The 21,811-nt window shown below is 43.4% G+C and overlaps 1 protein-coding gene across 9 annotated transcripts in view; it reads left to right on the top strand.

Annotated features, from left to right (window-relative positions):
* Positions 1-21,811, top strand: part of CGNL1 (cingulin like 1) — a 170,296-nt gene that overhangs the window by 130,645 nt on the left and 17,840 nt on the right. For all 9 annotated transcript variants that reach the window (XM_043471861.1, XM_043471852.1, XM_043471853.1 and 6 more), the window contains 5 exons: positions 6,623-6,829; positions 7,776-7,880; positions 13,376-13,528; positions 14,429-14,599; positions 18,713-18,874. In XM_043471861.1, the coding sequence (XP_043327796.1) occupies positions 6,623-6,829; positions 7,776-7,880; positions 13,376-13,528; positions 14,429-14,599; positions 18,713-18,874 (798 nt within the window). The remainder of the gene's footprint in view (positions 1-6,622; positions 6,830-7,775; positions 7,881-13,375; positions 13,529-14,428; positions 14,600-18,712; positions 18,875-21,811) is intronic.

Genomic DNA, 21,811 nt, shown 5'->3' with positions numbered 1-21,811 from the left:
AAAGCAAGAGAACATCTGCTATTTTTGCCTTTGTGGTGATAGCCTAATGTAGTGTTGCCAACCTTTTGGAGTGGAATTAGAGTTGATATTTGTTAACTATTTCTGACGGCTTGTCTGAATGAATAATAGGTAAGATATTAAAAGACAAATCCATATGATCTTTTTTACAAATAGATATTACATAGAGCATATGATGTAGCTAAATGAATCGTTACAAACTGTGTGCAAGAGATGTGAGTTCAATCCCTGGTTTGGGAGCTTCCCTTGGAGGAGGAAATGGCAACTCACTCCAGTATTCTTGTCTGGAAAATTCTGTGGACAGAGGAGACTTGGTGGACTACAGTCTATGGGATTGCAAAAGAGTAGGACACAGCTGAGCACACACACACGTGATGGAACATCCTCCCTGGTTTTGCTGTGACATCCAACACTAAAGTTCAAAGAATCACAGAAACAAAGTATTGGCAGTTAGTTAATTCAGTGAGGTCAGCAGTGTTTGTCCCCAGTGACCTGTCAAAGTAGATCTTTAGAGTTCTCCTGCCTTTGACAGTCATGAGATACAGACTGAAGTGTTTGGAAAAGATCTGCATAGATGAGAGTTCAGAGTTGGAAAACCTTTTGGAGTCTCTTTGCTGGGAAGTCATGGAGAAGAACTTGCATGTAGGACTTGCCTTGAATAAAGGGATATGATTTTTATTCTTTCATATTCCAGCACTGCTATAAGTGAATTAGGTTTGGTTTCAGGAAAAGCAGTCTTATCCTGTGGACTTCATATGAAATCGTGGACTGGTGGTGTGGTAGTAGAGTGGGGGCAGGAACAGGGGAGCGGCTGAGAAAAGGCTTGCCAAGGGAGGTGTAAGTTAAATTTATTTGTATACATAATGTGGTTTGCCACACTATGGAGATGTAAACCAAAACACATTATCATTTTACAAACAGTCAAAACAGGACAGAGCACCTCAACACATACATGCTCCCGTAGAGTCACACTCAGCCTGTGAATGTGAGAGTTGGGATTGGGCAGACCCTGCTGCCAGATGCCAAGTGATAACCTGCCTGGTCCATCCTCCCGAGATGAATGAATGGACTCAGGATGTGTCCTACAGCTTTCAAACAGAGAAAAGACCAAAATTTAAACATCAAAGTGCAGCATAGGGTCCTTTATCTAGCATGTCAGGGTGCCAGATACGCCCAAATCCAGCTTAAACCAGGTCTGGTTTTCAGTAAGTATCCTTGCTCTTCCTGAGATTTTTGAGGGAATGGAAGGCCACTGACTGCACATGGATGTGTTCTTGCCTTTACCAGAAGATTTAGGCAAAGATCTTTAGTCTCTTGTTCTCACTGATACCTCAGCAGACCTCAGATCCTCCATCCCCTCCGGCCGACTCAGTCTCTAGGTTGCCTTCATCCTGTTTTTCCTCTTTTTGAAAATCAGCTGTATTGAGATACTTAGCATGCAATTTGACTGTTTAAACTGCAAAACCAGTGGCTTTTAGCATCTTTACAGAGTTGTGCAACCATCGCTATAATTTTAGAACGTTTTCATCAACCCAAAACAAAACCCTGTACTTTTTAAAAACAAATTATATATATATATATATATATACATTATTTTAAAATAGTATATGGAATCATACGCTGTGTAGTATTTAGCTTCCCGTGCACCATATCATGACTTTTAAACATCTTTGTTGAATCAGTGTTTTTACAGTGTTGTGTTAGCTTCAGGTGTATAGCACAGTGATTCGGTTATATTCTGTTTTAGATTCTTTTCCATTATAGGTTGTTAAAAATATTTCGTATAGTTACCTGTGTTGTGTAGTATGTCCCTATTGGTTATTTGTTTTATATAGTGTGTATATTTTAATTCCAAATCCTGTACTCTTTAGGTGTCATCTCCCAGTCTTCTCATTGCTCTCAGTCCTAGGCAGCCACTAATTTATTTTTCCATCTCTATATAATTGTCTATTGTGGACATCTAATATAAATGTTCGTATGTGGCCTTTTATGAATGACTTCTTTGACTTAGCATAATGTTTTCAAGCTTCATTCATGTTGTAGCTTGTATAAGTACTTTATTCCTTTTTAGGACCAAATAATATTCCATGATATGGACAGACCATGGCTCAGCTGGTAAAGAACTGCCTGCCAATGTAGGAGACTCAAGAGACATGGGTTTGATCCTGGGTCGGGAAAATCCCGTGGAGAAGCAACCCTCTCCAATATTCTTGCCTGGAAAATTCCATGGACAGAGGAGCCTGGTAGGCTGTAGTCCATGGGGTTGCAAAAAGTTGGCCATGATTGAGTGAACGCACATTGTCATGGTCATGGTCACCAGTTGATGAGTGTTTAGGTTTCCACTTTTTGGCTACCATGAACAATACTATTGTGGAGTTTTTGCACAAGTTTTTGTGTGGCCATATGTTTTCATTTCTCTTAGGTATGTATATAGGAGTAGAATTGCTGGGTCTTATGATAACCCTTTAAAATTGTGAGCATTTTTTGAAACTGTTTTTCAAAGTGACCACACCATTTTGCATTCTCACCAGCATCATATGAGGGTTCTGATTTCGCTTTATCCTCACCACCATTAGCTATTATCTTTTTTTTTTTTAATAATTTTATTTATTTTTAGCCTCAGAGCATGACATGTAGGATCTTAGTTCCCCAACTAGGGATTGAATTCCCACTCTCTGCCTTGGAAGAAGAGAGTCTTAACCATTAGACCACCAGGGAAGTCCCTATTATCTGACTGTTTGATTATTGCCATCCTAGTGGGTGTGAAGTGACTCATTATGGTTTTGATTTGCATTTCCCTAATAGCTAATGATATTGAGGATCTTCTCATCTACTTGTTGGACTTCAGGAACTGTTTAGAAGCTTGAGAGTGAAGTGAAAATTTATGCTAGCAAATTGAAGTTCTCTTCAGAGTTATATCAGTAAACCAGAACTCAGTCTATGCCTTCCCACTAAGCATTTAAAAATAAATTTCTTTTCTTAAATGGGGAAAAAGTTTGATCCTCAAGTCGGGAAGACCCCATGGAGAAGGAAATGGCAACCCACTCCAGTATTGTTGCCTGGAGAATTCCATGGACAGAGGAGCCGGGCAGGCTACAGTCCATGGGATTGCAGAGTTGGACATGACTGTGTGACTGACTTTCATTTTTTCTTTCATATATAGATATATATAAATATATATGTGAAATATATATATATTCTTTGAAGTATGTCTGCTCAGATCCTTTGGTCATTAAAAAAATTGGATTGTCTTTTTATTGAGTTGAACATTTCTTTATGTATTTTAAATATGAGTTTATCAGATATATGATTTGTAAATATTTTCTCTTATTGTGGATTATCTTTTCACCTTCTTGTTATCATTAGCATGAAAGTTTTTGATTTTGATAAGATCCAATTTATCTATTTTTTTAATTGTGTTTTGATATTGTATCTTAGAAGCCTTACATAACTCAAGCTCATGATATTTACTCCAGTGTTTTCTTTTAGAAGAGATTTATAGTTTTAGATCTTACATTTAGGTATATGATCCATTTTTTTTTTTTTTTTTTTTATATGATCCATTTTGAGTTAATTTTTATGTGTGGTGTAAGGAAGGGATCTAACCTCATTCTTTTGCTTTTGGCTTGGCTTGTTGAGAATCAATGGACAGGTTGATTTTTAGACTGTTAGTTCTTTGCCATTGAACTACACGTTTATCCTTACGCAAGTACCACTTGCTAACTGTATCTTTGTAGTCTCTTGTCTCTTGATGGGAAAGTTAGGGCTGTTGCTGTTCATTCGCTAAGTCTTGTCCAACTCTTTGCGACCCCGTGAACTGCAGCACTTCCTGTCCTTTACTATCTCCCAGAGTTTGCTCAAACTCATGTCTGTTGACTCAGTGATGCCATCCAACTGTCTCATCCTCTGTTGCTCCCTTCTCCTCCTGCCCTCAGTCTTTCCCAGCATCAGGGTCTCTTCCAGTGAGTCAGCTCTTTGCTTCAGGAGGCCACAGTATTGGAGCTTCAGCTTCAGCATCAGTTCTTCCAGTGAATATTCAGGATTGATTTTCTTTAAGATTGACTGCTTTGATCTTCTTGCAGTCCAAGGGACTCTTAAGAGTCTTCTCCAGCACCACAATTTGAAAGCATCAATTCTTCATTGCCCAGTCTTCTTTATGGTCCAACGCTCACATCCATACATGACTACTGGGAGACCATAGCTTTGACTATATTCACCTTTGTGGCAAAGTGATGTCTCTGCTTTTTATTAAGCTATCTCGGTTTGTCATAGCTTTCTTTCCTAGGAGCAAGCATTTTTTAATTTCATGGCTTCAGTTACTGTCTGCAGTGATTTTGGAGACTAAGAAAATGAAATCTGTTGCTGCTTCCACTTTTTCCCTTCTGTTTGTCTTGAAGTGATGGGAGTGGGTGCCATGACCTCAGTGGTTTTTGTTTTTGTTTTTGTTTTTTTAATGTTGAGTTTCAAGCCAGCTCTTTCACTCTCCTCTTTCACTCTTATGAAGAGGCTCTTCAGTTTCTCTTCACTTTCTGCCATTAGAGTGATATCGTCTGCATATCTGAGGTTGTTGATATTTCTCCTGGCAATTTTGATTCCGGCCTGTGAGTCATGCAGCTTGGCATTTCATATAATATACTCTGCATAGAAGTTAAATTAGCAGGGCTGCAGTGTATAGCCTTCTCATTCTCCTTTCCCAAGTTTGAACCAGTCTGTTGTTCCGTGTCTGAATCTATTGCTTCTTGACCTGCATACAGGTTTCTCAAGAGTTAGGTAAGGTGATGTAGTATTCTCATCTCTTGAAGAATTCTCCACAGTTTGTTGTGATCCACACAGTTAAAGGCTTTAGCGTAGTCAATGAAGTGGAAGTAGATGTTTTTCTGGAATTCCCTTGCCTTTTCTATGATTCAGTGAATGTTGGCAATTTGATCTCTGGTTCCTCTGCCTTTTCTAAACCCAGCTTGTACATCACCAGGGTCTCGATTCATGTCCTGTTGAAGACCTAACTTGAAGGATTTTGAGCATAACCTTACTAGCATGTGAAATGAGCACAATTGTCCAGTAGTTTGAACGTTCTTTGGCACTGCCCTTCTTTGGGATTGGAATGAAAACTGACCTCCTCCAGTCTTGTGACCAGTGTTGAGTGTCCCAAATTTGCTGACATGTTGAGTGTAGCACTTTAACAGCATTATCTTTTAGGATTTGAAATAGCTCAGCTGGATTTCCATCACCTCCACTAGCTTTGTTCACAGTGAATGCTTTCTAAGGCCCGCTTGACGTCACACTCCAGATGTGTGACTTTTAAGAAGCCAAAAAATAAAAGCCCATGTGATATCTGAAATTAACAGTAATCATTCTGTAATTGTTGCCATTTCTTTCAGTTATGGATTGTGTGCTGCACATTCTCATCTTCAGATGATAGTACCTAGAGTTTGCACAATGAACTATATCATAATTTAAGCATATTTTAATTTCCATTTTATGTTAGACATAAAAGAAAACTTACAAGCAGAAATTGCTCTTCTTCAAGAGCTGTACATGATTAGAAATCAGGAAAATGAACTCATTGGTGGTTATAAGACTAGGTTCTGCATTTGTTCTGCCTGAATACGTTTCTTCCTACATGAACTTGGACAAGTTCCTCAGTCTACCCGAGTGCCAGTTTGTTTGTCTTTTTAACCACTTGGGCTTCCCTGGTGGTCCATTGGTTAAGACTCTGCCTGCTAATGCAGGAGACATGGGTTTGACCCCTGGTCTGGGAAGATTTCACATGCTGTGGGGCAGCTAAGCCCACAAGCCCAAACTTCTGAAACCCACATGCTCTAGAGTCTGCTCTGCACAGCAGGAGAAGCCACTGCAATGAGAAGCCTGCTCAGCAAACTAGAAAGTAGCCCCCACTTGCCATAGCTAGAGAAAGCCCGCACACAATGAAGACCCAGTGAAGCAAGCCAAAAAGAAGAGGATAGTAACCACCTCCTAGAGTTGTTAAAAGGTTGAAATTTCATGTCAAGGACACTGGCATGGTTTGGCAAAACTTTTCTGTAAACAGCTAGATAATAAATATTTTAAACTTTGGCCCCAAGTCCTGACAGAGCTGTTACACCACAAAAGTGGCCATAGATAGTATGTCCCCAAATGGATGTTGCAGAGTTCCGGTAATGCTTGATTTATTTTAAAAGTTTATTTGTGTATTTGGCTGCATTGGTTCTTAGTTGTACCATGCAGGATTTTTGTTGCAGTGCATGAGCTTTCTCTAGTTGCAGTGCTCTGGCTCCAGGGGGCACACGCTCAGTAGTTGCAGCATGGGCTTAGTTAGTTGCTTAGTTGCTCTGTGGCATGTAGGATCTTAGTTCCCCAACCAGGAATCGAACTTGCATCCCCTGCATTGGAAGTATAGAGTCTTAACCACTGGACTGCCAGGGAAATCCTGACACTTTAGTTTTAATAACAGGTGGTGGGCTGGACCTGTAGGCTGTAGGGTGCCGATCCCTGGCTTAGCATGGTGCCCGGCACGTAGTGGGTTTTTAAGAAATGTCAGCCGTCCTTGAAGCTGGGGACTGGGCCTTGACTGTGGTTCCCATGCTCACCTGTTCCATGTCTTTACCAGAATGTCGAGGTCCTGGCCAGTCGGAGCAGTACTGCAGAGCAAACCCAGGTGGGGGCAGAGATGCGTGTGAAGGCTCTGCAGGAGGAGAACGAGAAGCTGCGGGGGAGTGTGGAAGAGCTGGAGCGCACTGTGGCTCGGCTGCAGAGGCAGCTTGCTGACCTTCAAGATGACGAGGCCAAAGCGAAGGAGACGCTCAAGAAGTGCGAGGTGAGGCTTGCTGGGCCCCCAGCTTGGGCTTGGCAGCCACGGATCCTCCTTTCCTGTGTGAGTGACTTGAGAAGCTGAAAGGGATTTAGTATCATAATCATGTAGGAAAGGTCAAGGTGGCTGTGAGTGCGTCTCTGTAAACCATTGCTTTTGTTCCTCTGTGCGTGGTACAAATGGGAGATGGCTTTGGAAGAGACCTGGAACAGGTCTGATGGAGTTGGCCTACAAGGTCAGGTGCAGGCACAGGGGTCCCCGTTCGCCCAGACATCAGGTGTGCTCAATGTTTTCACACTGAACAGAGGCCTCCAGACACCCCAAAAGGGCATCTTAACCCTGCCATCAGGCCCACTCTCACTCGTGACTGTTTTTTCTTTTTTTAGCAGTTGGTTGATTGTTTTTGAGGTCACGCAAGTTTTACCAAACCCGTTATCTGGTTTTCCAGATCTCTAGCAGTGGGAGGCCATTAGCAAGAGACACGCACTGATAGCTGTGAGAAATGGCAGCTGACAATAGATAGAGACAAAAGAAATGTGATGGGAGGTGTATTCTAACAGAAGTTTCCCAGAGGGTCACCGTTAAAATCACCTGAAAAGCTTTTTCTCAGACTGTGTGCTTGAGTTCTTTCAGTACTTGAGTATTGAGTTGATTCATACTTGAGTTCATTCAGTGTTGTTGCTGACGCTCCTGTGCTGAGGGTGGATATCTGTATTTCCCCCCAGATCATCTCAGATGACTGGATTGGATGTTCATTTCTGGTTAAGAATGGCACTGCAGACAGGCACACACATCTGTTTTGTGCGGTTGTGGGCCCATGACAGGTGCATGGAGACCGCAGCCCCTGCCGGCTGTGTCTGTGGATGTCCCCGGCCTGCCTTTCATGCTGCTGAGTCAGCTTCGTAGGCACAGCACCCATCTGAGTGTGCATTAACCCCGTGTATCTTTGTAGGGAGAAACTCGGCAATTAGAAGAGGCCCTTCTGCATGCAAGAAAGGAAGAGAAAGAAGCCACGTCAGCCAAAAGGGCCTTGCAGACTGAGCTGGAAGAGGCTCAGGTAAACATTGAGGGCCCTTATTCCCCCACGGAGGAAGCTCGAGAAGGAGGGACATGTCCAGATCGCCACTGGTCCTGTCCTTCCAGGCAGCTCCTTCCATAATAACCAGCATGGACTTCCGACTGTCTGTATAAGCCAGTGGTTCTTTTTATTCATTCATTCATTTGGTTTTGGCTGCTGGGTCTTTGTTGCTGCATGGGCTCTTCTCTAGTTGTGTCTTGTCATTGCAGTGGCTTCTCTTGTTGCGGAGCATGGGCGCTAGGACTCATGGGCTTCAGTAGTTGTGGCTCCTGGGCTTTAGAGAGCAGGCTCAGTAGTTGTGGAGCACAGGGCTTCGTTGCTCTGCGACATGTGGGATCTACCAGGATCAGGGATCGAACTTGTGTCTCCTGCATTGGCAGGCGGATTCTTTACCATCGAGCCACCAGGGAAACCCCTAGACTGGTGTCTTTTAACCTGGGGGACATTCAGCAATGTCTGGAGACGTTGGTTGCCACAGATGGGGGGATGCTGCTGGCATCTCACGGGTGGAGGCCAGGGCTGCTGCTCCCTATCCTGCACAGCCCAGGACGCCCCCACAGCTGTGAAGCACGCAGATGTCATAGTGCTGGGGCTGAGAAGCCCGCCAGACATGGAAGAGCCTGACAGCTTTCCAAAGATAAAATACGAACTGTGTGAGAAGACCAACAGAAGCAGTCCCCAGGGCTCTGTGGAGTCGCTCTGTGGCAGAAGCTGATTTCCTCTCTCCTTTGGGCAAATAGATGCCTCAAAGCAGAGTCCTTCAAAAGGGCTATTAAACGAAGCCCGAGGAAGTCATTTCTTTGAAACTGGATAGCTATCTCTATTCAAAATCAGCAGATTCTTAGAAAATTAGTTTTTCCCATTTGAAGGTTAGAAAGATTGTTTGAAGTATGTTCTTTAAAAAAAAAAAAAAAGTCTGCACTGAGGTTCTGAATAGACTTTGCACAGTGACCTCAGTGTGATCCAGGTATGTCCTTCCTTCTACCTGCTCTGGAGTTTTAAAGAACCAGCAGCATCATGCATCCCTCAGGTGAGTTTCTGAGGAGGTAAAAGCCAGTTGTTTTTGAGCAGCTGTCTTAGAGGAGTCTGTTAAAGTGTTTCCTTAGGACTTGTGTGTCTGTAAAGGAGGGTGAGGGAGGGGCACATGAAAAGTGTCAGGAGCTGAGTCAGGATTCAAATTTGTAAATGCCTAATTGCAGCTTTCCTTTCATATACAGCATCATCTCCTCAGGGCTAGAGGAGTGTGTACCGGGGTTCACTCAGGTCATTCACAACTCAGGAGCCCTCACCCCCAAATCTGCACCTTCTCTTTGGCTTTGGACAGAGAGCTTGTTTTTGCATGTAGTAAAGTCCTGTATTTTCTTCATTTTGGTGTCTTAGCTTTGGATTTCTTTTTCTTTCTTTATTAATCTAGATCTTTGTTATTAACTCTTGTTTGGTTGATTTTGTGTGAACGGCAGTTGCCCTACGCTGCTGTTTAAGGCTCATGGTGGCTACAGTCCAGCAGCGAAGTGCAGGGCTTGCATCTCTGAGCTTGTTGGGGACAGAAAGAGAGGAAAAACATGTGTATTCTATAGGGGCAAAAATCTGCACTTTTGTGTCACATCCACACCAGGCAGTGGGTAAAACTGTTACAGGCTCTGTCTTTATCATCCTTTGATCAAACCAGAAACTTTTACACAGAAGGAGGTGGTTCACCAGCTGTGAATCTGCAGCTCACAGCTAATTCAGTGGAGAGAACAGATGATGGCCTCAAGGTCTGAAGATCTTAATGTGATCCCTGCTGGCCTCTACCTCCAGATCTCCATCCCTGCCTTCAAAATTATCCCTGACGTTATTATTTTTGTTCAGGCCTGTTTTCCCAGTGGTATTGAGATGGTGAGACTGCTTCAGGCAGCATGTGGCTATGCTAACCACTGGCAACATAATCTGGCAGGAATTTTAAGAGGGTCGGACAGTCTCACCATCGTTAGCTGAATTATCTTGTTTCAAAAGTAGTGCTATGGAAAACACACCATCACTCAAAACTACTTTGCTTTTTCTCAGTTTGGGGACCAAACAGTCATCCTTTAGTTCTTTCTGCATGCTTCTCCCAAAACTGACAATCAAAAGGGAACTTAACCCTTAGAGGAAGAGGAGATAGTAACTTTTTTTTTTTCCCCACCTTAAGCATTTTATATTTCAAAATTTTTGTGCCTGTAACAATCTGCTGCATCTTCATGCATGAGAAATATATCTCTTGACATTGTAGGTGAAGACCTTGTGAACTTAGGTCTAGTTTATTCTGGCTCAGTCAGAGTAGGAGTTCTTAAAGGGGATGCCATTCTTGGTTTACTTCAGCCCAACCGCTTGGTTGAGGATTGGGCTGCTGTGTAGACCTGTTTAAACTGTGTTCATGACAAAGATGTCTCTGATTACCTTGAGAAATGGCTTTTCTTCAGGGAAGGATGATGATAAATGTTCTGTTGATGATGTATGTTCTGTTTGCCTGTACCTCCCACCCCAGCAGACTTCTGTGTACCGAGACCACAGAAGAAGAAAGCCGTCACGCTTGTCACAGTCCACAGTTAACATGTGTCAAGGGCTCTGAGATCCAGTGCTTTCTGATCATGCCTCCCATTCCCTTAAGCCCTTCTGCTCACCTGCCACATAGTTATTGTTAATACGGACTGATGGAGGCCTTGCTCAGCCATACTGTAAAAGGCTTTGCATCCACTGAGATAATGGTCCCCAAGCTCAAGGGCACTCACTGTACATCTACCAGCCTTGTGTTCTGGATTCTTCACTCACAGATTTTTCTCAAATTTTGTCCCAATGTTAGTCAAGAGACTTGTATGGCAGGTCTTGGAAATGTAGTCACTGTAGCTATAGAGCATTTCACACCTAACTCCTAAATGCAAAGTTGCCAAGTTTGCTGTTTTTCATGTGAATTTGCGACATATTTTCTCAGCAGTGACTTATTAGAACCTATTTCTTGAATCTCTGAAGAGGCAGAGCATTGTTTGAACAGCATTTCTAAACTTTTGAGTATATCAGAATTATCTGGGTAAAACTTTCAAATGCAAATATGTGGGCTCCACTCTAAGAAAAGTTGTGATTCCATCAGAAAGGGCTAGGTTCTGCATTTTACATAAGGAATCTACCACCCTTGCTTGGTGATTCTGATATAAGAAATCTTTAGATCACTTTTGGGGATAGGTGTTAATTTGCAACCACAGAGTTTTTGTATCCTGTGCCTAATAGTGAATCTGGACTATGAGACATACTCAGATAAAAAATCTGTTCCTTGCCTTTATAGATCTTACTGCCATGCAATAGAGGCAAGCATGCAAGAAATATTTTAAAAATGATTTAGCAAAATTGTTCTTCTAGGCAAATGTGTATGTGTTAAAGTTGGGACGGGGTGTGTTGGCCAAGTCCAGCTCAGATTGTTTGAGTCTCAGGAGTCTCCAGTGTCACAGGAGAGCAGAACTTGGGCCAGGGAAGTGGGCCATGGTAGCAGAACCCATCCTGAGACAAAGGTAAAGCAGAAGAGCTCTCACCGTGTGGGAGGTGAATGAAGTCGAGGCTGGCTTGTCTTTTGGCCTGGAGCCCCTGAGATTTGGGATCCAAAAGGAAGAAAGAGAGGCTGTAGGGGTAGGGGTTGAGCTGTATCCTGGCAGTTCTACGGGAAGGTGATGATGTCCCTCTGTGAGTGGTGGTTTAGTTAGTAAGTCGTATCTTGACTCTTTTGCAGCTTCATGGACTGTAGCCCTCCAGGCTTCTCTGTCCATGGGATTCTCCAGGCAAGAACACTGGAGTGGGTTGCCATTCCCTTTGCCAGGGGATGTTCCTGGCCCAGGGATCGAACCTGTGTCTCCTGCATTGGCAGGCAGACTCTTTACCACAGAGCCACCAGGGAAGCTGGTATCTCTCTATATTTGTTGTTTTCCAAGAATTGACATTCTGAGATACCTGTTCCTGAGAGTTTGCTCCCACACAGAGGGACCATTCCTCATTTACCTTGCCCTGTGTGCTGCCCCTTGCTCTCGACACACTAAATCAGCCACAGACATGAGGCCCAGGGCTGACCCTCCGTCTGGTGTGCGCCACGCCGACCGTGGCGGCTCTCAGTCCTGCTAATTGCCCTACACTGAACTCCCAACTCCCTTCTCCCGTCCGCTCTCCCCAACTGCTTTTGTTGACATTGGTTCCCTGCAGCAATTAACTGCAGTGGCCTGGCTTTGCTGGCTTGTTTCTCTGAGCACAGTCCTCCACAGGTGGCTTTTTGGCCCCAGGCTGTATGGCTGGCCAATGGATCTGTTCCAAAGCTTTGCAAACCAGGAGCGCCTGAAGTGCTTTGTGATTTCAAAATGCCTGAGTTCCTGCATGTGACTGCAGCTTGTAACCTGTTAAGCACTGTACAAATATAACCATTGTCCTTAAACAGCCTCTGCAGGGACACAAGACTTGAGTAGGTCCCAAACAGTACCTGTACTAACTCACATTCAGCCCTCAACGCCTGATGCCATTTTTCTTATGATCTAGCTGTGTTTGGGTTATGCTCCGCTATTGTGAGCTGTGCCCCTTCATAATATCCTTATGCCACAGCCTTTCATTCTTAGCCATTTAAAGAAGCTACTATAGTGTTCCTAAGACACTTTAGGATTTTTTCTTGCTTTTAGAATTGCATGTTCTTTTTTTTACATACAGGACATCAGTCTGTATAATGTTGTGAGATGAGAGCCTCAGAGGAACCCAGGGGAAATATTGCACCCAAGATGTTACATTTTGTAAGAAGTACTAGTATTTGGTGTGATTCACTAAGTAACCACTCATCTGTCTTTTTCCTGATGAGTGTGTCTTCCATCTCATACCTTCTGTCCAGCGGGCTCATCAGCCCGTAGATTGCCAGATTCCTTGTCTTCTGTGTATGAGTCCATCTCAGGGATTGTTGACTTTAACTCCCCCTACCCAAGTGGAATGTTGGCCCATGGGACAATTTCTCTTTCCTTAAAGTTTGGTTTTTAGCTATTTTAATTGTAAGAACCATCTACATAGCAGAGACAATGCTAGAACATTAGGTGCAATGCTGTATATCACAGGATGTTAGTTGCCGCATGGGTCGAAGTTAGTCTACTGTATAACTTCCCCGTGGTTTTTGGGCATGAACTCTGCCAGGTTTTTGGATACTATCCTGAATCATCATCCCCAGCAGCCTTGGCCATTTTCTGTATTTCTGTAATGCATCCCTCATCTGCCCCTTCATTCCTGCCTGTGTTTTTGGTGAAATCAGCTTCCACTTTGGTCCCTGAATTTCAGAGCTGACAATGTCCTCGTGTCTCTGTAATGGCTTTATTTGGACCCTTATCCTTATCAGTGATGCAGCAGGTCTGACTGCTTTGTGGTGTGGCTGTGAAACTCCGTTTGCCACCCGTCCCTGCAGCTGCCCTGGCAGGTAGGTGACAGGACTATCCTCTCCTTGCCATCTGCAGAGAAATCTGAGCCGGGCCACCCAGGAACAGAAGCAGCTGTCTGAGAGGCTCAAAGACGAGGCCGAGCAGAAGGAGCAGTTAAGGAGACTGAAGAATGAAATGGAGAATGAGCGATGGCACCTTGACAAGACCATTGAGAAACTACAGAAGGAGGTGAGGGGCGGGAGTTGGGGAGAGCATGAGGCCCAGCCCCTTCACCCCCTGCCATGCCGGAGGGCCTGACGGAGCTGAGCAGATCTGCAGTGTGTCTCAGCACAAATGTGTCAGGGATTTGCAGATACCCTGAAGCAGCTCTTCAGGCCTGTTGATAATTCCAGTTACAGAGAAACTGGTTTAGAGAATGCCCCCTGGACCATGGGCCCAGTTCTCGCATCCCTTGCCCAAAGAAGCCTGGCATTGTCAGTGCAGATGTCACTTTTGGTACCTCAATCAGAACCTCTGCCTTTGTGCGTAATCGATGTACTTGCTTCACCTTTCTTGTCTCAGAGCGTGAAAGGCAGTTTAAAGCCCCGTAGCCCTGGCTTCTCTGCTCACCTCTGCCCCAGAACACCCAGACGGGGAAAGGCAGAGAGCCACATGGGCTCCCCGTGTTCCAGAAGCTTCCCTGAGCACTGGCCAGCTTCTGGCATCTGCTGTGTGCCAGGCAGTTTACCGGCTCATTCATGTCTAAGTAGAATTCTGTCTGTCGGCATCGTTTTAATTTTGACAACAAGCCTATCAAGGTATAGGTTATGCCTTCAGTGTTTTTAATGAGCACACTGCAGAGGCCCAGAGAGGGCGGCCAATGCCTCAGTTGTGTAGCTGGTAAGTGGCAGAGCGAGACTTAGGACCCAGGACCGGGAATCTAGCTCCAGAGACAGGCCTATTCAGATGCCACACAACTTCCACGTTAGAGGTGACTAGTCTGGGCAGACCATGATCTGTAGACTTTGGGGGGCTACAGAGGAGAGAGAGAAGGTGTGTTGAGATGGGGTGCAAGCCTAACTCCCTGGGCTCCAGATGGAGCCTCATGGCAGGGGGTGGGGGGGCCTCACACCTGTGTCACATCTCCAGATGGCCGACATTGTCGAGGTGTCCCGCACATCAACGCTGGAGCTCCAGAACCAACTGGATGAATACAAGGAGAAAAATCGCAGGGAACTTGCGGAGATGCAACGACAGTTGAAGGAGAAAACTCTAGAGGCAGAAAAGTCCCGTCTGACTGCCATGAAATTGCAGGACGAGGTAATAATGGCTGACCAGAGCAGTCCTGGTGTACCCATGTTCAGAATCTGCTTTGAAACTCTTCCAGGAGAGGCTGGGTAGATTCTTGTTTCCTTTTTCCCTGCTGCCTTGGCACACAGCGTGTTCAGTCTTAGTTCCCTGACAGGGGATTGAACCTTTGCTCCCTACACTGGAAGTGGACCGCCAGGGAATTCCCACTGGGGTAGATTCCTAGGACAGCATTTGAGCTTGATTCTCAGGATGGTTGCATCAGGGCAGATGGCGTTCTAAGACACAGAGCAGGGCGTCTAATGTGAAATTGACACAACTTTAGCTTGTGTGATTAAGCCAAGATTTTCTGCCTAAAAAAGCTTAGCGGCCATTTGTAGAGCACCAGTGGTGTGCCCAGCTGTATCTAAATGATTCATGTGTGTTAATGTTTTAACTTAATCCTAGAACAAAGATTAAAGTAAGCTTTTTTTTTTTTTTTTTTGCCATTGGCTTAAAATTACATGGACTTCCATTGCAGTAGAAGTGGTGGGATAAGAGTTTCAGAACAACAGTAATGGAAACAGAAATCTTAAGGAATTTATGAGTACTGAAAGTAGTAAAGTGTATTCTTGGTTTTATATTTAAGAATACTAGAGCAAAGTAACCCAAATGTTAGCTCCCTTAAGTCTTGACTTCTGAAGAACTGTGAATAATAAAGGGAATGTTTTTGATTATTTTAATGGAAAGGTGAAGGTTCTAAAATGCCAGTACTGTGTAAGCTGGTTTCTACTCTGCCTCCTGCCAGCTAGATGACCTTGAGCAAGTTACTCCAGTTTTCTGAGCATCTGTTTCTACATCTTTAAAAGTATACAAAATAAAAATGATTTAATAATTAAATGAAGTAACATGTGAGACTATATGGCAAAGGATCTCTGTATCCCGAACACTAATACTAGTTTTTGTTATAATTCTAAAGCTTGCCTTTTCTTTTTTTTTCATAAGCAGTACCAAGGGTACTAAGATTCCATAGGAAAACAAATTTTTCTTTAAAAAACAAACTTTTATTATCTTTGATGATCAAAGAAAGGTCATTCATGAGTCAGTGCTGAAACTGTGTGAAAGAACAATGGATATTTATTGCAGGCTTTTAGACTACTTCTGAAAGGACCCTGATAACAGATCTCCTCTGGTTTAGGGTCTCACGACACAGGACTTCTAGTAAGAACTGAAAGTAGGGTATTGATAGCACAATTCTCTTTGGCATTGAAAAACAATCATTTTTATAACAACTGGGTGAGAGGATTCAGATATTTGCTAGAACACCAACAAATATTTGGTAAGCTGCTTTGATTTCAGAAAATCAGTGTCACAGTGACCCTTGTCCAGTGCTTCCCTTTGATTTTTGTATAATGGTTGTGCTGCTAAAATCCTCAGATTGGAAGGAACCTTAGAGACCCTCTAGTTAGATAAGGGAACAGATCCAGAGAGATTAGTTAGGGCCAGATGGAGACCAGTGTTGTTTGTAAAAGGGCAGTGATTCAAAAAAGAATTCCTTAAGATGAAAACAAAGACTGTACTTCCTTGATTTCTTACTAGTCTAGCCTTGTGAGACAGTGTTTTCATTTGAATGGCAGAAACAGACATCTCCTCCTTCTAGAGGGAAACTACAGTCAGAAACCACCCTAAGGGTGCTGAAGTCATGGAGTCATTTGAAACAAAAGTGAATTAATAAGCCAGGGTCACATGGGATTCTTAAAAAACTCAAACTCGACTCTGTTCACCACCGTCCATCCCGTTTTGGTTGTACTTAGTTAAAGCTCTCAGTAAACAGAAAACACTGCAAGGGTCTTTGCACCTTGAGTGCTGCAGTACTGCCTTGTTCGTTTAGAGAGAAACAGGCCTTTTACCTTTTTTACCTTTGACATAGAGCTAGAGAAGTTCTGATGCAAGATCATCTTTAGAGAATTAAGACTAGAGTTCACTGTTGCATTTATTTTCTAAATTCCACTTCGCCAAGGGCAGTTTTTAATTACTTTTAAAGTTAGCACCGGTAGGTTCAGAAGTTATTTGTCTACTTCATGATTCTAGACATTGTACTGCTAATTGTCTTGTGCATGTCCTTCTCGGATACTCTCGATTATGGTAGAGCTCTTGGTGGATGTTAGGGACTGAGGGCATCAGAAGGCAGGAATGGGCTGGGTGTTCCAAAGGATACCAAGAAGGAAATGTGAGCGGTACCAATTACCTATCAGTCTGACTCTAAAACCCATGTGCTTTGGGCAGGGTATGACCTCATTTGAGTCTCAGGACAGCTCGTTAAGGTAGATTTATTGATATATTTATCACAATATTGCAAACCAGGACCCTGAAGCACAGAAAATTTTTTAAAGACTTTTTTATTTGGGGAGTTTTTTTTCATGTCCTGGAACATCTCTGTATCCAAAGAATGTCTCATCATCCTTTTTCCATGGAATGATTTTCATTTTGTGCTTTCACTCAGTCACCACTGACACCAGTCTAGTCTTTATCAGGAGATTTCTTCTTCAAGACTGTGCTGTTCTTGCAGAAATGTCAGGTGTTCCTGTTAGCCTCCAGGAGGCAAACACAGTTCCTAGTCTTCCTTCTGGGCTTCCTAAACTAGCCTAACCTGTTGGGTCCCCAAAAAGATTGTCTTTGAGGCTTCCCCACTTTTCTGTGAAAACCACTCCTAAAGGCTGGCGTTTCTTTTCCTTTTTAATATTTAATTTCATACAGCCTCTCAGCAAAGTGTGTTTTTAAAAATAATTTTATTTCTATATTTATGTAATTTGGGCAGTGCTGTGTCTTCATTGCTGCGCTTGGGCTTCAGCAGTTGCGATGTGAGAGCTTCAGTAATTGCATCTTGCAGACTCTAGAGCGCAGGCTCAGTAGTTGCGGCTCATGGACTTAGTTGCTCCGCGCCATGCGGAATACTCCCGGACCAGGGATCGAACCGGTGTCTGCTACATTGCAAGGCGGACTCTTAACCACTGCACCACCAGGGAAGCCCCAAAGCTGTTACTCTCTATTGGAGTTTGCCATTTGCTATCAATAAGGAAATTAACCCATACAGTCTGTTCCCGAGACTGTGTTTTCCACCTGTTATCCTGAACCACCTCCAGGAGGGACGCTGAGAAGTAAACGACAGCCCTCACTGAATCAGTCCACAGAGATATTTAAGGAATACCTACTGTGTGCTGAGGTGCGTAGTCCCCTTGGGGAGATTTCAGAGGAGTGGAAAACACGGCAACTCTTGGGAATCAAGCTCATTGTCTCTTACACCTTCTTCAAAACTGTCAGTTCAGTGCCACCTTGTGGAGGAGCAAAACACTGTAAATTATGACAACTGATATTCTTTAGAAAGCAGTTGTTTTCTCTTAATTTATTTATAGTAATAGATTTTGTGCCTGCAGGTTGCTTTGGAGTCATGATTTTAGCTTTTATTTTCCCTTCACTTTTAACCTCTGTTGAGAGGAACCTATTACAGGTGAGCAACAGATTATGCTCTGGGAGGTGCTTGCTTAGCTCAGGGGCTTTCAAGTATCTTTGACCATGACCTGCCTTAAGAAAGATGTCTTGCCTTGTAAGATAGTAATGCATGCATCCACACAAATGTATTAGTATCTAGTAGAAATGTTTCAGAAAACAATGTTTGCTTGTACTACTCTGATTTTTTTTTCCATTTTATGTAATGCTGGCCAACATCTACTGAATCGAATTTATAACCCAGTGGGGTTTTTCTCTGTAGCTGGAAAATGGCTTCCTCTTCAAGATTTTTTTGAGGGAGTATGTAGACCATTTTTTAAAGTCTTTATACTAAATTTGTTACAGTATTGCTTCTGTCTTTTGTTTTGTTTTGTTTTGTTTTTGGCCCAGAGGCATGTGGGGTCTTAGCTTCCTGACCAGGGATCAAACCCACAACCCCTGAAAACCAGGGAAGTCCTCAAGGCTCCTTTTTACAGAAGAGGAAACTGAGACCAAGAGGGAGGTGGTGCTTGCCCAGGGCTTTCTGACCTCCAGCATAGCGGGAGCCGCTGTATCCTCTCCGGGGTCAGCCTGCGCACTCATGGCAGCTCTGTGCTCCTGATGTGCCCAGATCAACACCCCTGGCCCTCCTCATTCTAGATGCGCCTGATGGAGGAAGAGTTACGGGACCATCAGAGAGCTCAGGAAGAAGCGCTCACGAAAAGGCAGCTTCTAGAGCAGACACTCAAGGACCTGGAGTACGAGCTGGAGGCGAAGAGTCACCTCAAGGATGACCGAGGCCGACTCGTCAAGCAGATGGAGGTTTGTGGCAGCCGGGGTCTGGGGAGACGAGCGTGGGACAGAAGGGAAGCAGCAGCCTTTGCGCACACCTCAGCACACCTCTTTGGTTTTTTATTCTCTTGGAGTCAGATATTTGTAAAGTCATTTCTTTCTTTTACTGTGCTGGGTCTTCACTGTAGTGCATGGGCTTTTCGGCAGCACATGGGCTTAGTTCTCCTGAGGCATGTGGTATTTTAGTTCCCTGACCAGGGATCAAGCCCAGGTAGATTCTTAACCACTGGACCATCAGGAAAGTCCCTAAAGTCACTTCTTGATTTGAAGAAGAAACCGGGTAGTTCATAGACTCATAAGATGTTAGTGCTGGAAGGAATGATGGAAATCATTGATTGTAGTATCATTATTGTCTTGAAGAGGAAGCAAATCATCCAGAAGAGATTAGATGATTTTTCAGAAGGGCACATAGATAGGGCACAACAGATAAGTTTGTTGATTTGGGTGGTACTTCCAACTGCAAAGGAGACAAGGCTGCTATGAATATAGAGGGGCTCAGCCACGCCTTGGGTCCAAACCACCCAACACCTAGGGACACCCACATGCTCCACTTTTGTTTCCTGAATTCTGGCCCGTTTTCTTACAGAGGATCCAGCTTTGCCAAAACAAGCAGCAGACTGGCTCAGGTCACTTTTGGATAACCATGTATACATAGTCCAGGACAGTCTATCAGAAAGTGCTCAGTTGGGGTGATCTGTTTACAAGATGAAAACACAGCCCACTAGAAAAATGTGAGTAATAGAATCCAAATTTGAACATCTACCAAGAAAGACAGGAAGAAACTTAACATCAGTCCAGCTGAACTTACAAAATGAACTTATAAGAACAAAATCCACCCCAAACCAGAAACGCCACCCCAAACCAGAAACGCCACCCCAAACCCAAACCAGAAACATCCACCCCCTACTCCCACACATAGCCCATATCCCAATGGAATTTAGAGAGGAAAAGAACCACTTAAAAATCAGCCTCAGACCTATGGGAAAAGTTAACATTGTCAAGGTTTTGATAAAAGTCAGACAGTGCTCAAGGCCAGGGAGAGATAGCTGGAATTTAAAAGCTATGGAATTCCTGATTCTACTTTGCAAATAAATAGAAATAACTTTTAAACCTCCAGGGGACTTAGTAGCAGTTTATGTCTAGGAAGTGATGTTTCAGCCATTAAAGATTTTATTAGATCAGCCCTTTTGGAGGCTTAGAATTACTTGGTTATGGTTTTATCTTTTTTGTTTTTTTTCAAGATTGCAATATATTTTCTCATTGTCCTGGTTCTAATCTCATTAGGGGAGGTCATTTTAGGCAAACTAAGGTCAACCCAGGTAACTAGGAAGTGATTATTCTGCAGCCCAAACAATCTGGTTAAAAACAAGCTAAAGCTTCGTCAGGCAGTGATGTGAAAACCTTTGGTGTAATGACCCGTGGCCTGATCCCCTGAAGTCTCTTGCTGGGTTCTGTACAGTATAAATTGTAGGCCGGGAGAGAACCCTGTGAAGAGGTGCTTTTAGTCAACCATTGAGTCGTCAGGTCATCTCCTTCTAGAATATTCTGACTATAAAAAACATATTCCGTTTACTAACTCAAGGTCCAGAAGCAGTGGCATAGCTAAGCTTCATTTGCCCCTGTGCAGTATTTTAGCTGTTTTTCCATTAAGCATGAAATGAACAGCTCTCAAGACCCCCCCAATGAGGCACACCAGAGGGTGCTTCCTCTCCTAAGAGGCCGCTGGCAAGACTGTCTTTCTGTGACTAATATCTTGCTTATTCCTTCACTAGCACTTAATAGTTTAATTCTTAGACTCAAGAGCTCCTTCATTAATGAGCCTGTAAACTCAGAAACTCAGGTGCCTGTTTTCTCCTGGGAGACAGGTCTTTGGGTTCTCTGTAGGTTTTGCTCACAACAGAGAAGGCATTCACAGACATTGAGTCATTCACGAGAGTTCGGTGAGTTTTATTTTTGGTGCACACGGAGGCTCGTCAGCCAACTTTGACAATTGTAGAGACAATATTTATGTACAGATGCTGCAGGCTCCCATAAAAACTTAAAATGCTGATTGCTTTTAGTGTGCCTGCCGCATGACTCTGACTTAATCTGGATGTATGACGTGTTGGTTGGTGACAGGAGAAATGCATGGACCAACCTCACAACCTCCCCCATTCTAGGTGGGATTGTTTGTGTTTGAAGCCTCTTTTTTTTCTTTTGGTACACAGAGCTAATTTGAAGTGCTCTTCTCTTAACGTTCAGTGATGTTAAGTTAGGAGCCTGCAAGGAAGACAGAAATAACTTTTTTTGTATGATGGGTGGTTTAGCAGAATGGGCCAACACTGTCTTTATGTTACTCTGCTGGGGACTTGGGACTGCACCGTCCTTTATGAGGTTCCTAGAAAGAAAAGGCAGATGCAAAAGCCTGCTTCAGACTCTATTCCTGTGAAGGTCTTGGAAACCCTGAGCAGGAGAGAGGAAGAACATTGTCCTGATACACTCAGGGTTTCTGGCATTGTCTCAAAGATGTCCCAGAGAAAGTTGTTGGGTATTTTGGTAATAAGCTAGAGAACTGGAGATTATATTGGAAATAAGCTCACATACAATTGAGGGGAAAAAAGAGAACATTGTCCTGAGTTCACAGTATTTAGTGAAGAGTGCCTTGGATGGTATCCTGGTTTCCATATTGTCTTTTAACAGGTAACATATGCCTGTTAGGCTTAGGTAGATCTTTGTAGAATTACTGATTCATAAAGAAAAAAAAAGGTTGAAGGAAATATAAAATATCCTCAGTGGGGCAATTTTTTTTTCTCCTTTTATGTGTTTTCTAGATGCACAATTACATTATAAAGCAATAAAACAGGTTTTAAAAGATGTACTTTGGACAGTATGAGAAAAAGACACATCCTTTTGCCAAACTCTAATTCT

The sequence above is a fragment of the Cervus canadensis genome, chromosome 6, assembly GCF_019320065.1.
Source record: "Cervus canadensis isolate Bull #8, Minnesota chromosome 6, ASM1932006v1, whole genome shotgun sequence".
NCBI classification, from domain to species: Eukaryota; Metazoa; Chordata; class Mammalia; order Artiodactyla; family Cervidae; genus Cervus; species Cervus canadensis.
This window is presented reverse-complemented; position numbering and strand designations above follow the sequence as displayed.